This window comes from Hirundo rustica, chromosome Z (genome assembly GCF_015227805.2).
Source record: "Hirundo rustica isolate bHirRus1 chromosome Z, bHirRus1.pri.v3, whole genome shotgun sequence".
NCBI classification, from domain to species: Eukaryota; Metazoa; Chordata; class Aves; order Passeriformes; family Hirundinidae; genus Hirundo; species Hirundo rustica.
The window spans coordinates 18530103-18547539 of NC_053488.1; the positions used below are offsets into that span (position 1 = coordinate 18530103).

General features: G+C 36.1%; 1 protein-coding gene across 1 annotated transcript in view; it reads right to left on the reverse strand.

Moving 5' to 3' along the window:
- Window positions 1–16066, reverse strand: part of SLC1A3 (solute carrier family 1 member 3) — a 58445-nt gene extending 42379 nt beyond the window's left edge. The window contains exons 1-2 of the mRNA XM_040090913.2: window positions 15909–16066; window positions 13887–14161 (exon numbers count right to left, since the gene is read on the reverse strand). Coding sequence (XP_039946847.1) covers window positions 13887–14067 — 181 coding nt within the window. The 5' untranslated portion in view covers window positions 14068–14161; window positions 15909–16066. The remainder of the gene's footprint in view (window positions 1–13886; window positions 14162–15908) is intronic.
- Window positions 16067–17437: the final 1371 nt, after the last annotated feature.

The window sequence follows — 17437 nt, forward strand, 5'->3', positions numbered from 1 at the left end:
TATGAGAACCTTTCTCTGACTCACTTTCCCTTGTGGAAATGCAGATACAGTTGTGGGTCTGATATTCCTAAGTCCGAAGAGATTTTAGTCTGCGAGTTAGTGATGCTAACTGTTTTCCAAGGGAAAAGTTCTCAAGAAAGCCTCTTCTCAAAACAATCTTGGCAAAACAACTATCCTTTCCCAAAGCAATCTTTCTCCAGGTGGTGTTTTGCTGTTTCTCTAGCTTCACCGATGGAATTAGAGAGGTGTCGTTCCTGGTCACCAATCATGCTAAGTCTGTATTGGAACACCTTACAAAAGGCGGAAAGAATTGGACAGTAAAGCCTTCTATACTCTTTGCCTTCTGAAATATTTGGAGTCTTTCATCTTTCTTTTGTGTCCTACAGCAAAATACAGTAGCAGTGGTTTCACAGGTATTTCTGAAAATTGATTGTGTTCATACAGGACATGAAGAAATTCAGACAAATTATTTCCTTGTAGAGTTTGATAATGAATGAAGGACAGCATGATTTCACCTGTCCCTCTTGATTTTAGAATAAATGAATATTAAACTTTATTTCTCTTCCGAGTTTGAGTAACTAGATAGTGGGTATAATATCCCATCTGACAAAGCTTAATTAACAAAATTCTTGAAGCAGAAAACTCAGATTTGGCAAGGTAGCTTTGTCTTCTTTGAACTAGCTTCTTAGAAACAACATTCACCGGCTTGAAATAGCGAGATAGCAGCATACAATGATGATGTAAAATCAGGCACAATGACAAAGCATCAAAGTAAAGTCCTGGTAGGAGGTACTAAACCTCTGGAAGATCTGAAATATTCCAACAACCATCCACTACTTTGTGTGTGGCAGGAGTTTTAGTGCTTCGTACCCTTCATGACCAAGAGTGGGAAGATTACATATTGGAACTGGCCTCTCTCAGTAAAAGTTTCAAGTTTCAGGTTAATTCTGAAAATTGTAATGAGACAAAGCCTTGTGTGAAACAAGCTCCCACAACCTGTTGCGCAGGTTTTTATGTACCCTTTGTAACAGAAAAGATCAACTAATCAACACTATCAGAGACTGACTTCTCAAATGGTTAATAATGTACCATTTCTGCACTGCAGGAATGAGTGGATTTATCAACAGAATTTGGGCTTTTTCTGGACAAAAATGAGTAGTGCCTGTTTAACTTAATAAGCTGAATACTATACATGTGTTTAGTGCATAACAGGACCATATAGTTAAATAAATTATACAGTTCATAATGAAAAAGCGAATCAGCTCAGAGTTAGAACAGGATTTTTGAGGTGTCCTTGGCAATGATACAGTTAAGTTTATGGAAAAGATTATTTGTAGATAATCCTGATGGTGTTCAGAACAATCTAACAGGCTAAACTATTTTGTTGCATTGATTTTATACCAATATAGATGTTCAAATTAAATGAAGTATGTGTGAATACAGTGAAAAGAGGATTTAAAACTTGAAAGGAGCAGAAGGTGAAAAATAATTCTGGCAATTAGGCTAATGGGATGGAAATGGCAAAATGGTAGTTATGATTTGGAATTCTTTATTCCAAAAATAGGAACAAATTGATAAATGGCCCACAGTCTTCACTTCTAGATGGTGGGTACCAGAAATGAAACAATAAAATCTTTACGTCAGACTTTAAAAACTATGGATAAACTATGGCTAAAAAACCACTTAAATAGATTAGCATCAAAGTATGATGAAGTAAGCAGTAAAATCAGCGTCTAAAGTAGCATGACAAAAAAAATTTTGTAATGCAATTTTTTTTTTTTTTTTTTTTTTTTTTTTTTTTTTTTTTTTTTTTTGGAACAGATATGTTATGGAGATGGCTGTTTTTTAAAAAATAAATAAATTAAAAAATCACACAAATTCCTTAATTGAATTTTTGTATGAGTTTCAAAATCCTCATTGGAGAAAACAAAGTTTTTAATTGTGTCACAAAAATGCCTTGGTCTCACAATAGTGGAGGGCTGTTTCCCATGACTCTTTGCGTTGCATATATGAAATGGGTGGCACACCTACACATGGGTTTAAAACAATACGTCAATTAAAAAAAAATCCCAAACTCTTAAAAAAAATCCCATAACTCTTAGAAGATGGGAGATGGGGGTTTTCACACATTTAAACTTTCATTCAAGAATTTTAGGGAAGCATAAATGTATCCTTCTGGCCCACTTAGAAGAATTACATATATAAATTCAATAAAAAGAGAAGATTGCTTTTTTCATTACTCAAATTATTCATTGTTTTAAGTCTAAGTTATTGAAATGAATTCTTATGAGCTTTTGATCTCTATCTTTTTTCAGAATCACACAGGAATTAAGACTATACAATTATTTCAAACTTGTATTTATTTACAATGCCCATGCTGTCTGCTGCATTTTCAAGAAGTACAGAATTCTGACAGTTGTACTTCTCAATTGGCCAAACATCACTTAAACACATTTCACGAGTAAATTATGACATGTTATATCAATTATGGTATAAGAGCTACTTTGTCTTTATCAGTGCTTACTGTTCTATCAGAACACACCACTGAGAGTTATATACACTTATACTTTTCACTGTAAATCTCAGAACACTGTTAAATGAGGTCCATATCAATATACTTTCCCTAAGGTACAGAATTACTTTTTTTTTTCTGGCAGGAAATAAAAAACTTCAAAAATAACTGAGTAGAATGCTGTTCTAAGCAGCTGTTAATAGTTCAGTTCCAGAAAACCTTGAAACCAGCAAGCAAATAACATTTTGTTCTATAACAGCAATTGGGCAAGAGCCATGAAGGGAATCAGGCTTCTACCAGTTTAATGGGACATTGTATATTTTTGTTAGCTGCACAGCCATTTCATTCCTACATTCCTGCAGAGCTCTGGAATGACTGCTTTTGTTCTTTGGGTCATTTGTTATTGCTTAATTTACCATTTTGTTCTGACACTTTTTCTTCTAACAGCCGGCTTCAGATAAGTCCACAACTGTATTTATTTGAGACAAACAGGTAAATTACTTCTCTGGTGATAAGAAATACTTCAAGTTGCTGGCAAAATCTTTTTCTTAATTTCTTTACTTGCTTGCCACAAGAATCACACAATTTGCTTAGCATGACTTTGATTTTCATAAATTTTTTTCTGTAATTTTATATTGAATCTTCAGCTCCTGGTACACATGGTGCATCACCACCCCCCCTTCCTTGTTTTCTGATTTTCCTTATGCCAGTAGGAAGGTATGTTCCCTGTGAAATTATTTTATTGAACATAAATGCCACCCTATAGCTGCATGATGACACCACAGCAGAGAGCTTAAGGACTATGCTCCAAGTTGCCCTATTAGAATCTATGTTAAAGTGGAATATTGTGTTGATTTGGACACAAGCAGCTACCTCTCCTTCACCTGAGACATTCAGTGAGATGAGTCATGGGAAAAATAATGTGGCAGAGCTAGATATCCTAGACATGACTGGGATCTAGAAAATATCTAGGATCTGCAAAAATGGGCATGTCCAGAAAAAAGCAAGTGTATGGCAAAGTAAGAGTCACGTTGATGTCAGAGAATTGTCCACTGCATCAGAAGAGAAGTCTGTGTGTGACCTTTGCTCAGGGGCCACAGGGGCGCCATGGTGCTCACAGCTGTGCTGGGGAGACACAGAGCCACAGTCCTACAATCAGTGCCTCAGGAGCACCTGCCCCTGAACCTGACCCTGAAAGTCAGGGTTTATCCTGCAAGAGAGATTATTTTCTCCCAAAACCCCACACCAGTATTCAGCTACAATTTACAAAGATGCAGAGGTGTTTTATAATGAACATGTATTGTAGGCATTTACAGCTAGATTAACAGAGATACATGGGCACTTACTTCCCAGCTCAAAGTTAGTCAAACACGCTGCCTGCCACTTTCTGCCCAGCTCTGGAGGAGCCTGAATTCCTGAAACACCTTTGTAGCTATAACTGGGCATTTGCATGTTGTTTTTACTTGCAGACACGGTATGTCCTCCTTGGATTTTGCAGATAGAGAGCATGCAGGTGGAAAGGGGAGTCTGAAGCTGAAAGAACTGATGTAACTAAGCAATGAGCAAAAGCACCATTTGAACAGATGCTGCTTAAACTAGACACCAAACCTGAGGATATAACAGAGTCTGCGTGCTGTTAAAAAGACTTTTTAGCAACCATTGAAATTTGTCCTTTGCTATTTCTTTGCTCTAGTGTTAGACTCATACACTTTTTCCCTTTTGTCTCTAGTTGTTTGGCTCTTTTGCCTGTCTTCCCCAATTAGGAGGTAATTATGTTCCTTTGAAAACATGTCTAAAAAATTATTCTCTTTTTATCCAACTTCAGCTTCTCTGTTTGCATTTAAATGCTTTTAACTTTCTTTTTTTTACTTGTTCTCCTTGACCTGTTTCTCTATTTATCCCTTGTTTGTAATTTTTTTTTTTTTTTTTTTTTTTTTTTTTTTTTTTTTTTTTTTTTTTTTTTTTTTTTTTTTTTTTTTTAACTTTAAGACAATCAATTGCAGGGAAGCAGACTGTTCTTGATGGAATAGGGACATTATTCCTAATTTCATCTCAGACAAGACACTTCATTGAAAGGCAAACTATGCCTAGTCTATGTTCTCTTGTTAGACTCTGAGCTATATTAAAAGAAATACTTTTGATGCAAAAAATAACAGATAATTCAATGAACATACAGGAATAGTTTCTTACTATGCATATACAAAAGCTCAGACATCCACAATATATACCAGATTATATTTTATAAAGTATTATTTAGAATTATGGTACTACTCGGTGCTTTACAAAGTAACTGTAACAACTGTTCCATTCATGCCTGGCTTTACTTTGCAGCTTCATGTTTGTTACAAAAGTTAATGTATTTACTCCCATAAAATATAGATCAAAACAGATGAGAAAGCTTCTCTCTCAAAGTTTATAGGGTACCTTTTCTGCTTTACATTTCTTTCTTTCTTCTCTTTCCTTGGCTGGAAGCTGACATATTCCTTACCAGCACTGAGTTCTACTTTTCCATTCTGTGATTTCAGCTCCTCATCCATATTATTTTGTCTTTTTTACAGTATAGTTGCATTAAGGAATCACAGATAGTGAGCTTGAGATTGCTCATGGACATGAACTTCGTGCAAACATTCACAGAAAATAGCGCTCTACTCTGAGAAACCTTTAGTGTAGTTTGACAGAGATCTTGAAGTTGGATATGGAGAGTTGCCTTTGTTTTTTATTCCAGCTTAGACACACACTACAAAGACATTCGGTCTGTCTTGTTATGCAGTTTAGCACCATTATAAACAGGACATTCAAATTATGCATTCATATCTCCACGGAGCTAATCCAAGTTCTAGTTCCTACAAAACCACCTGTTAATTTAGCTTTGTGCTGATAGTCTAAATCTGTAAATGACTGTAAGAAAATCAGGCTCATAGCTGAAATTCATGGAATCATGTTACCATTTTCTTAAAAAGATAGCTAGGATGCTTTCAGTCCCTAGCTGTTTGATTATGAGCCACTATATCCCTAAAATCCTCAATATGACTGTGAAACTATTGGCAAATAGAACCTTCCATCTATTTCTTTTCTTGCCAGCAGCTTCTTCCAACACATGAATTTCCAGAAGTATTTCATTTTAGTTGATTAAAAACAGGTATCATGCCTTACTTCTTGTGAGTTAGCTCATCTGAAAGATACATTGTAGCATAGATGATTAATTTTGATGTAGCCCCAGTATAGGTAATGACACTTCTCAGTTAGGTCTTATTCAGAATGGTAGAGTTTTCCTGTCTTAAAGGTCACAAAAATGGCACAGGGAAACTTGCACCTGGAATAATACTTAATTACACCATGAGTACCTGAGTCCAAACTGTGACCTCTTAAGTCCCTCCAGATAAAAAAAGCTTAGTTCTGGAAATCTGTAAGGTTAATGGGCACTGCCCCATTTGATTTGGAAGACTCCTTAGTTCTCGCCCCTTCTGCTTGTGTTTCTGTCAGAACTGCCATGACCTAAACATCTATTTGCCTAATTCCAGGCTAAGTCCTGAGGGACTAGCAACCAAACATGACTGTCACACAGAATGCACAGAATCATCTGGACTTGGGATACCCTGTGTCCCTGTTCTTGCTCCAAGGATCACTTCACAGCCTGGGACTTCCTGTTATAGGTGAGCATTTTAGTTGTTAGGTTAAACACAATGCTGCTTTTTGCTCTCTTGGCATACGTATTTGTCCTCAGAAATCTTATATTTCTCTCTGCCTCATAACACAGCTTTGAAAGAAATGGCGGAATTGCCTCCTCCTGTAACTTGCCTTTTGAAAGGAAAAGAATAACCTAACTCCTCAAGTGCTGATGACTTGATTCCCAAGGTGAGGACTCTCAGGCTTCTGGATCTCCACTGAGTAAAAATGTCTGGCATGGTCCTGACTCAGAAAGGAGTGGGAGTAGGAATGCAAACTTATGTGTTTGCTTGATTGTTTGTTTGACTACCTGTGTTCCTCCTGGCAAATTTAAGGCAGTTACACACTTGGGTCATGGACTTGTGCTGTTACCCTGTTGAGTCTCCTTGCTCTAGCTCATGCACTAAAAAGACACACAGCCTCAAGATTTAGATTGCATTGGCAGCTTTCTTTGCTTGCATTTCAGGCTTTGAAGAACCTGATTGCACACCCATGTCTGTTTAATGCATGGATTCTCAAGTCAATTTTTTTTTAAGACATCAAAATATATGTAGTAGACTTATTTGTCAACTACCTTTGGTTAGTACTCCCAGAAATTCCCTGATTACTGGTCCTGTAATACAAAGGCAATTCTACTCTTTCTTTCATTTAGCCCTTGTGCATGGTAAAACCAAAATATTTACTAGAGCCAGTTTGAGGGGCCAGATTATGTTGCTGTATAAGCAACGCTTAAAATTTAAGCCCCATCTTTTATAGATTTTGTTTCGAATAAATCACTTTTCAATTGTACCAAACCACAGTAAAAGGTGAAAAACAAGCACACAATTTTTAACACCCAAGGTCATTTCTATTCATGGTCTTCCATCCATGCCAATAAAAAATATGTAGACATGCGAAATTTCAAGCAAGATATTGCATTTTTTTAATGTAGAAAATTCAACAAGAATTCAAATGATGAACATAACTTATGCTAAAAGAAAACACATAGGCGAATAACCAGGAAATATGAGTAGCAGTAACATTTTCTTACTGTCCTGATTCTCTCATTATCCTTTTAGTTTTCTTTGCCTCTTTTCCAGCATTTAATTATTTTCCTTTTCACTGGTGTACAGCTCATCAAATCTATTATTTTACTCTTTTATTTTAAAAAGTCTCATGAAATCTAGAAGCAAAATAAGTTTCTCTTTTTTTTGTTTTTTAGGGTTACACACCCTGTGGTTTCATTGTGTTGATTGAAAGTGCAAACACTGTCTATACAACTTTAAGTCTGATCAGTTGACATAATAAATGCAATAATCCACATTTTACAAAAATTCCTCTGAAATAATTTCCATTTGTTCTTTTACTATTTTCCATAGTTTCTTCCCTACTCCCTACCATATGTATTTTTTTTTATCCATTAATAATTTAAGACACCCTGGTGAGAAGCCTAGTTGTTCTCTAACATACATTGTAGACACTATAGAATATTCTGTAAACAATAGAGATGGAGAAATTGATACAGGAGGCAGAAATGCCTTAGCTTCTTACTAAGTACCATTTTATCATCACTTGCATTGCTTTATTGCTCCAAAGCTCCAGTTAAACTGAACTGTAATACACTGTGAAAAAGATCTATTTTTATGATATATGCTAAATCCCATCAAATCACAGAGCCACTGAGGCTGGAAAAGACCTTTAAGATCAACAAGTTCAACTCTTATCCCAACACTGCCAAGTCCACCACTAAACCAAGTCCTGAATGCCGCATCTATACAACTTTTAAATGTCTCCAGGGATGGTGGCTCCACTGCTTCCCGGGGCAGATTGTTTCAGTGTTTGACAACCTTTTCAATTAAGAATTTTTTCCTAATATCCAAACTAAATCATCTGACACATCTTCAGACCTTTTCCTCTTGTCCTGCCCCTTGTTATCTGTGAGAAGAGGCCAATCCCCACCTGACTATGGCCTCCTTTCAGGGAATTGTAGAGAGTTATGAGGTCCCCCTGAGCCTCCTTTAACACTGAATTTATTAATATAGTTTTCCAAGTGCACTTAAATGTAAGCATTTTTAAAAATTGGGGTTTTTCTATGATATCATACAACTTCTTGAAACTGTCAGATGTCTGGCTACCTCAAGAAATTTTGTCAGAAGTTTAAGCTAAATGAATTAAATTTTCAGGAATTCATAACAATTGAACATACCATCTTCAGCCACACCTTCATAGTGGCTTACTCAAAAGCATTTCATATCCAATGACATCTTGTTCTAGCTTTACAAGTGCTAGTAAGGATCTAACAATGTCAAATATTTACTTAGTATACAAATCACTGGCATCTTGTTTATGATTATGTGCTGCCTTACAGTCACCACAGCAATTATAGTGCCTGTCTACTGAAAAATGGAAAGGGTTGGCAAGTCCTAATACTAGCTTATTTCATGTTGATATGTCTTTTAGTCCCCTTTCAGGATCAACACAAGTTTTCTTGAGAATCCTTGAGATAATTATTGTTTCATTTGCAGCATACCTTCTGCTATCATGATGCCCATACTCTATGGCATTCAGAGAATTTTCTTGTAAATTCTCTGAGAAACCACATCCTAAATGTCCCACAGTTACGGCTATGCATTTTGCCTGGGATAGTCTTGAATTTTGATTTGTAAGAAGCAGTGTTATATAAATGTGTTTATTTTTAACTTCTAGAGAGAATTTTGAGAATCTCAACTGCCCTTTTTCAATCTATATGAAGTATGTTTCTCTGCACTGTTTATGACCACTTAGACACACTTCTTTTGAACATCACTTTGCAAATCCACTGATTTAAAAATTTAGAGTGATCAGATAGAAATAACTTGATATTTGGCAGATTTTGATCTTTACTGTGCATTTACCTGCTCTCTCCAGAATGCTTAATTGTTATTCACAATGTAGCCAAGTTTATTGTTGCTACTCTGTGCTGTGTATGGCAGCTGAACAATCATTGCTGTTTCATTTCAGTAGTACCAGAATGAATGGTAAAAAATGTGGATTGTGAAAATATGTTAACGTTCTTTTATTTTGCAAGTAGCTGTTAAACTAGAGTACTGTTTATATTCCAGTCTGACTTTTACTGCTGGCTTCTTAAGAGCAGAGTTGAAGTTCTTTGTGTTTCTACACTTCTTCCTTCTGAAAACAATAATCCCTTTTGCATATTTAAGGGTCACTCTGAGTTTTATGATGTCTGTTTATGCTTTTTTTTCTTTCAAAATTATAACTATTTTATAGTTTAAAAAATGTTTTGATTAACAAATTTTTCAGAATATTACTTAGGAAGGTTTTGTCACTCAGTGAGAAATCAATTGTGTTAGACAGGTTCTTTAGGAGAGCCCTGAGACAGAGTCAGACCCTGAGTTCAACATAAAAATAATTAATTTTTCTTTAATTGTAGCCAACTATCTTGATTTTCTTGTGTTTCCCCCCCCGCCCCCCCCCCCCCCCCCCCCCCCCCCCCCCTTTATGTTCTAACATATTCTTTCACTTAAAAATCAGAATCAGGTCCCACGGCTGTTTCTCCTTCAGTGATGGATCTTCTCTTTGTTCTCATGCAAATTTTACCAATGCTGCCTTAGGAATTGTCGCAATGTTCAACTTCAATATATAGTGAGGTCAAACTCTCTTCTCTGGGTATGTCAGCCTCACCCTTAAGTCGATATATAAAACTGCCAATAGGAGAAAAGATATTGCTTCAACACACAAGGCTCTTGTTTTTTGTGGGTATTATCCTGAGTTTAGTCTTCCTGTGTATCACAGACTTGTATGTCATAGGTCTTTAAAGAGTTGTTCAGTCAGGAAGTCTTCCCAAGAGAGGAGAACCTGCTCCTTTGCATAACTTTTCACTGTCCCGATATTGTAAAGGCTTTGTGGGTTTTTTCCCTTCTGTGTCAGGAAGGATCCTTCAAAGCTTTATCTCTTTGTTCTTTTTCTTCAGGGACAAGGGGCAAGGCCTTCATCTCACCTGTCTTCTTCCTGTACTTTTAACTAGTTTTTTTTGGTAAACGAACTGGAAAGTTTTGGAATCTCTCACATGGTGCATGTTGTTGCACAACAGAGGTCGTATGGGTTTATCTGTATTTCACACCTATTGTGAGATAGCTGGCAATTACAGAAGCCTGGCTTCAATGACACATTCCCTCTTCCCTTTGGGGAAACAGGGATACAGAAAAACAGGAGTGGATCCACCCCCTCCCCCTTGAATGCCCTAGCAGACAACTGCAACATATACCTCTGGCAAAAGGATTTTAGCTAGCAAATTGGAACTTAATAACTATGCAAGATCAGTTTTTCATAGTACTTGCTTCACAATCTGCCTCTGTTTCACTGAGCATCTCAATTAAAACAGCGTTTCTCTACAAAGAGCCTCTGAGGATCTCTGCTCTGTGTCTTGGTCTTTCCTTCAGTACTAGTTCAGAACCCACAGGAGATTCTTTGGCATTTCGAATCCTGTCAGAGTTCCTGTGCCACTTTTCAGAAAATGGGATGTGAGAATGAAGGCAGGCTGATAAAGGAAGTATATCTGAAATGAAGGAGTTTTGGGGTGGATGATGATTCTGAGTAGCATGGGAGAGCCTGAGATTTTGCCAGTCATTTGGCTAGCACTTCAAAGTTTGTGAGACTTCCTGCAGATTTTCCATGATCCCTACACCACCTTAAAGTGCTCCTGGTCATTGTGATATCTCAATTTACCAGTGGTCACCCTCACAGATCTGTGTCACATGATTATTCTCATCCAGTGGGTCTTGACAAGATTGACTACAGAAAACTAATTCATAATATCTTAATGTGAACAAGAAGAATGTGAAAAAATGTGTCATAATTCACTTACTGACTATGACTTCTCCAAGTTTCTCAAAGGGCTTGAGAAGAGTTTAAATTTCACTAAAAATATTAACAATGATTATAAAAATGTACTAGACAGACCCTACCTATGCAGAAGGTGTAGTTCAAGGGGCATTCCATGCACTATTTAGAGAATAGTTCTAAGTATTTTTCAACATGAATTATAGCTTGCGTCTTCATCGCTATGTTTTTAATGAATTATTGGCTCAGTATGGTAGCAGATAGTGAATTTAGTTTAGAATTCAGTTTAGAATCAGAGTAGCAACAGAATGGCTACATAAATATTTCTCCTTGTATGTGAATACCAGAAAAACCTCACTCTATTTGCAAAATATCTGCATATAACAAAGAGAATTGCGTGTTGTATTTACCCACTTCATAACAAAGTGCAAGTTTCCCACTTCAATACAAGCCCAAGTTCCCACTATAAACTACAGTACTGGAAGATCCTGTGCACTTTACCAAAATCAATCCTGCTCAGCAAAGAAATAGGAAATACTCTGTTAAAAAAGGCTTATTCTTGTCTATCCCTTGATATAAGGGATGCAAAAGTGTCTCTGAAGAAATGTTGCTCTCTCTAAATAAAATCTTTTCCTGGGCATGTCCTCTATGAAAACTTCTGGACTGTCAGCTCTAGGAATTGTCATCTGTCTGTTAGATTACAGAGCAGTAAGCATTATTTCTCGTAAACGATTCAATCCTGGCCTGAGTATACTTTGGTTTCCACCCAGTCTCACATCCAAGCATCTCAAGTGGGAGAGTCAGTAGCGCTAATTGGTGGGCTAATTCTGCAACATTAGTTACTGCCTGCTAGGAAAGGGATCAAGACCATCACCTAATTTTCCACAGATCACCAAACAAGTGAGTGATGATAATAACTAGTCCTTGCCAAACCAGATAGATGGAGTTCAACCACTGAATGTTTTCCAAACTCTTTAGTAATCCGTTCCCAGATTACTACTTCTGAGTATTTCTACAGCAGCAAAAAACTCTCAAAAGCCCCAAATATTACCTTTTCATTATCTATTAACCATGAAATTATTGTTCTAATCATATATAAGTACTGCAAAATTACACCACAAATAACAAATGTAAGAAAAACTTTGAGCATTTTGTGATAATAATAAGAAGACTTTTTCTTCCACTTGTTACACTAGATATGTCTACAAGTTCATGAGCAGATTTGGAGCAGCCAGCTCATCCTAGGCTGCACATTTTCATCAGTTCTCCAACTTGTGTTGCTGTGCCTATTGATCTTCTGCTATAGGTGGTAGTGGAGAGGTAGGTGAAGCGTCAGTAGTTAACTAAAATTAATTGGAACCAGCAAAACAGCAAAAAATTGCTCAGTCTACATTTCATTTCCACATTGACAAATTTGTGGCAGCCCTACTGGTTGTAGAGAAAAAATTGCAAAAAAAAAAAAATTGAAAAAAAAAAAAAAAAATCACATGCTGTATAAAAAAGTAACAATCAAAAATTGTGTACTTTGTGGTTGGACGGTGTTTCATAACTTGCTTGACTTGCTCTGGTTTTTCTTACCATTGTAGATAAAACACCTAAATTTTCACCCCTGATATTAGTGGGGCTTTTGCACCAATAACATTCTTAGTTAGGAATTAATAACACTATCAAATACCATGTATAAATATCAGAAACTGAAATTACTTCTTTAGGGAAAAAGTACTTTATTTTACCAATAGGCAAACTGAAGGTCTCCCAGAAAAAGTCCATCAAACCTGAAATTAATTTAAAATAACAGTGCTGATGTGGTATCAAGCAACAATAATGGTAAAGCCCTAAAATTTCATCTCCTGAAAGAGTTGTAGAAACACAGCAAGCAGACCTATACAAAAGAGCATTGTGAAGGGCATTAGGGCCTACATAGGCCAAGGATATAACTATTATCTTTAGGTGCTTACATATGGTCTTTCATCACCATCATGATCAGATTCACAATTTCAGATTTTAAACTAATGAGAAAATCCATCCACTTCTTGCTCACCCTGTAAAGAGTGGTTAGTTCATGAAATATGGTGGCACTTTGAAAATCTCTAGGTAAAGAAAAAATATCATAAGGGATCATGTAATCATTTAAAGGAAAATTAGTTTTAAAAATTGGATGTTTTTCTCAGCAGATTCTCTTTGTAATGCTAATTCAAAGTATGTAGCAATATTTTGAATTTACATTTTGGTGCATTCCAAATCTAAAGGCTGTTTGATGTACTGGATTCCTCTCAGTATACTCTCAGAAGGCATTTAATCAGGTGCTCTCTTTCCTTTGAATAAGTAACATTCCCATTGTTGCCCAAATTGCATCTGAAAGATGCATGTGTAAGATTGTGAGTGGCTGAGGGAGAATAAACTTAAATTTGCATTTATCAAGGGAAAACTGAAAATATTGAGGCTGTATTTATTACGTGCCTTTGCTTAGAAATATCTCTTCATTTAATTCATTGAGAGCCTCTGTTCTGTTGCAAAGATTTAATTTTTTTATAGTTTAGGTGAATAAAAGTTACTTCCTGAACATTTTGCTGCAACGGGCTTTGGTAGGAAAAGATACAATTGAAAACATTCAATTCAGTTATTGTATCTGATTCTTTAAGAGAAAAATTCATAAAACATCTGTTCTGGTTGGTTTTTCTCACCAAAATTCTTCTTAGGAATTACTAGAATAATTTAATGGCTCTTCCTTAAACTTCATGCAGCTGTCAAAGCCAAAACTCTCCAAGCCAGAACATTCTTATCAGTGTGGAAGAATTTGTAAACTCATTTGTAATGCAAATCACCCAGTCACATCGTCATTGTCAAATGCATTGGAGAACAGAATATTCCTCTTGAACAAATTACTCACCAAGAATCACAGCAACAACGGTGAAGAGCACAAAGGCATTCCTCATTAAATAACTTTTAACATCGTCCTTTGTTATGCTCTGCACTTTTTTTTTTGCCAAAAGTGTACGTTTCCGGACGCCTTGTTGAATTCGTTCCATCCTACTTCCAGGCTTTGGATCTTCTCCGTTACCTTTAGTCATTTATCTTGCTGAAAGCCCTCTTTTATAATTAACTTCTGTCAGTATCCCTTCAGAAAAGTGGAGGACTCTTTTCAGCGGGAGGTACTGGAGAAACCTGCAAGACAAGAAATATCAAACATTGCAGTAAGATTTTAGGGGAATGATTAGCTACATATTTACATAGAAGCAAATATTCTTCATGTTTCAGTAAAATTTGTATTGTTCTTAGCAGTTTTTTGATGCAAAACCTCAATGACTTTGAAAGAAGGACTACTATATGGACTGATCAAGTAAATGTCCCATGTCTTCAGAGATTAACCTGAACAGCTGTCATGCTGTAAAACCCAGGAGTAACTTTTTTATATTTGCTGTTGATACATAAAAGTAAAATCAGTGCAAATCATAGCTACTTAAGGTATCAAAACATTTAAAACTATCTGTCTGTCTTGCTATTGTGCTTTTTATCAGGCCATTATTATTTGAAAAAAAAAAATTCAGCTCACCTTCATATTTATTGAAGAGAAATATTTTGCTCAAACTGGTACATCTACATAGTTCTACATTTCAGATGTTTTTAAACGATTGAATGCATTGGCTCAATTCTTTCTTTTCACGTGGAAAACGGCAGCAGAGATAGTTTATTTATCCCTCAACCACTATTTAGCAGATGTGTCTTTGACAGTTTTATGTTGATAACATTCATCTTTTAGCTGTATAAACTACTCTGAGCACATCTGTAAAGCATCAGATGTAATATCCCACTTAACTTGTTGCTTCAGACTGTGATACCAGCTCTCATTGCAGAGTAATGCTTAGCTTGTCCTGATAGCAATTACGAGCATATATCACAGAATCACAGACTGTACTAAGTTGGAAGGGACCCATCAGGATCATGGAATCCAAATCCTGGACCTGTGCAGGACAACCCAAGAACTACACCACGTCTGACTTTAAGAAATCACAGTCTGAATCGACCTTAAAATTCTTCAATATTAAAAATTTTTCATTAGGTACTACTTTTTATTTTAGACGGTGGGTGTTTGTTTTGATGGCTGCTGGATATGAGTTTGTTTAATAAAGGAGCCTCCTCAAAGGTATTTTCCGTACTGAGAATCCCATTTTCTGAAGTCTTACTTAATATGCACGGGCATGATTTTTTAAAATAAATTAGTAGTGAAAAAATGGATAAACTAAGGTGCTTCTCCTGAAATCTGTCTCTGTTTATAGACAGTTCAACTCTAACATCTAATTTTAGTGCCAAAACACCTTTTTTTTTTTTTTTTCCCCCCCCTCTTTTTAAGTACTTAAAATATAAATACACAGGGGTTTCAGCCAGCACGTTTTAAACAAAATCGTGTGTTGTAACAAGTTTATTTTGGTGGATTTTGATCGCTGCTTTTACCATATGTTTCGAGACTGACACTTTAGTGCAATATCCTCCCTGAATTTGAACGGAATGCTACAAACTTTGCTGCTTTAAGGAGTGGAAATATTCTGCGACAGAGCTAAATATTTAAATTAGTAAGTGTTCCACCGTGGACGAGACTGCTGTGTAGAAACAGGAATTTATTTATTTATTTATTTATTTATTTATTTTTCCCCGACCGATTAATGTAAGCATTTTTTTTGGGGGGGTGGGGGGGGAGGAAAAAAAAAAAAAGGAGAGAGAGAGATTGTTCACAGTGCCTTTTCTTTCCAGGATATTTAACGCAACTAATCTGTCCTGTACAATTTACATCAAGATCAAGAAAAGAATATGGGTGCAGCGAAAAGGATCATTACATTAATTACGATACAAAGGCACAGAGTGAAAAATGAATTCTCCCCGCTCCAACCCCCACTGAAGGCCAGGATGGGCTCACCTTTTCAGATCTTCCGCAGCCTTAGGAGCGCGGTGGATGAGGCAGGGGCTTCCCGGCGTGGAGCGCGGAACTGTGGAGCCGAGCGAGAGGCGGAGAGAAAACTGACATCTGCATGTGCTCCGGAATACGGCAACTTACTATCACTGTAACTTAAGGAAAGGGGAGGAGACTGTCAGCCCAGCGCCGGGGAGAGAGGGAAGAAAAAAAAAAAAAAAAAAAAAAAAAAAGGGACAAAACCAACCCACACCGAACCACGCATCAGCAGAGAGAGGAAAGCGGGGTTTCTGGAATATTGATTAGTCTTGGCACAGTGAAAGCAGGGTCACTTTCTTTGTTTTTCCTTTTAGACCACTTTCACGCTTTGTCAGTTCAGCTTCGTTAGAAATGCAAAATCAGGATCCGGGAAGGATTGAAGGATCACACACACAGACAACAGGGAAGGCTGGAGCGTTTCTTCATTAGACATTCCAGGCTGGACACCTGAAAATCCTAAACATAATTATATAACACTATCCCTGTGCTTTTAAAAATAAATTATAAAACATCTTAGCATGCTACTTTGTCCTAAAAACAGGCATGGTGTGAAAGCTATCACATATTTTCTAATTCTTAAAGACAACAATTCAAGATCTACTCTTCCCAGGGTGGGGAACTAGACGTATCTTTCAGAAGCAACTGGAGCATTATCAAGGAAGGAGGAAAACATGATCAGTTATAATTCATTGTATGTTTCTTGTAGATATTCAAAATACATAGTAAGACTTGCTTCTTGTTTGGCAATTTAAACTCACTGATGGCAAGCCCCATTCAAACGCTTTCAATAGCAAAGAATGAATGAATGAATGAATGAATGAAAGGAAAAGTATAAAATATCCATTTTTGAGAAATAAGCGGCTTTCAGTTTTTCTAGCATTTCAAAGTGTGCATTGTTGAAAAGGTATTTGTTGATGGGAGTCAGGGGAATTCCCAAAGAACTTTCCTTTACAGAAGAACACTTTCATTTTAAGCATTGGTAAAGTCAGTTAAAATATTCCATATAATATTTCAGTGCATCTTTCAGAGGATTTAAAGTATTTTCTTATAAGAATAATATTGTAAATAAAAATTTATATAATTTTATGTTAAATATATAATTCATCTATATATAAATCTTTAAAGATTATAAATAAATAAATTATGTTGACATATGAATTATTTTTCTGAGAAGTTCTTTTTTTGTATACAGGAAAAAGAGTTATGTACAATACACACAAGGAATAGATAGGTACAAAATAAAATTAAGAGCAGATTTACTTCCACACTGTCAGAGTAATGGTTTTGCTAAAGTGTTTTCCAATTTGAATGTGATTCAAATGTACAAGAGAAAAATAATCTAACAATCATTTCAAGATTGCATATGATTAATGTAGGTTTGAGATTGATTTGTGTACCACGGATTCTTGATCTCTGGTGTCTAGAAAGAAATCTAAATTAACTTATTAATTGACTTTAAAAATGCAGAAAAAAATTTGACAGCTCCTGTTGCAAAG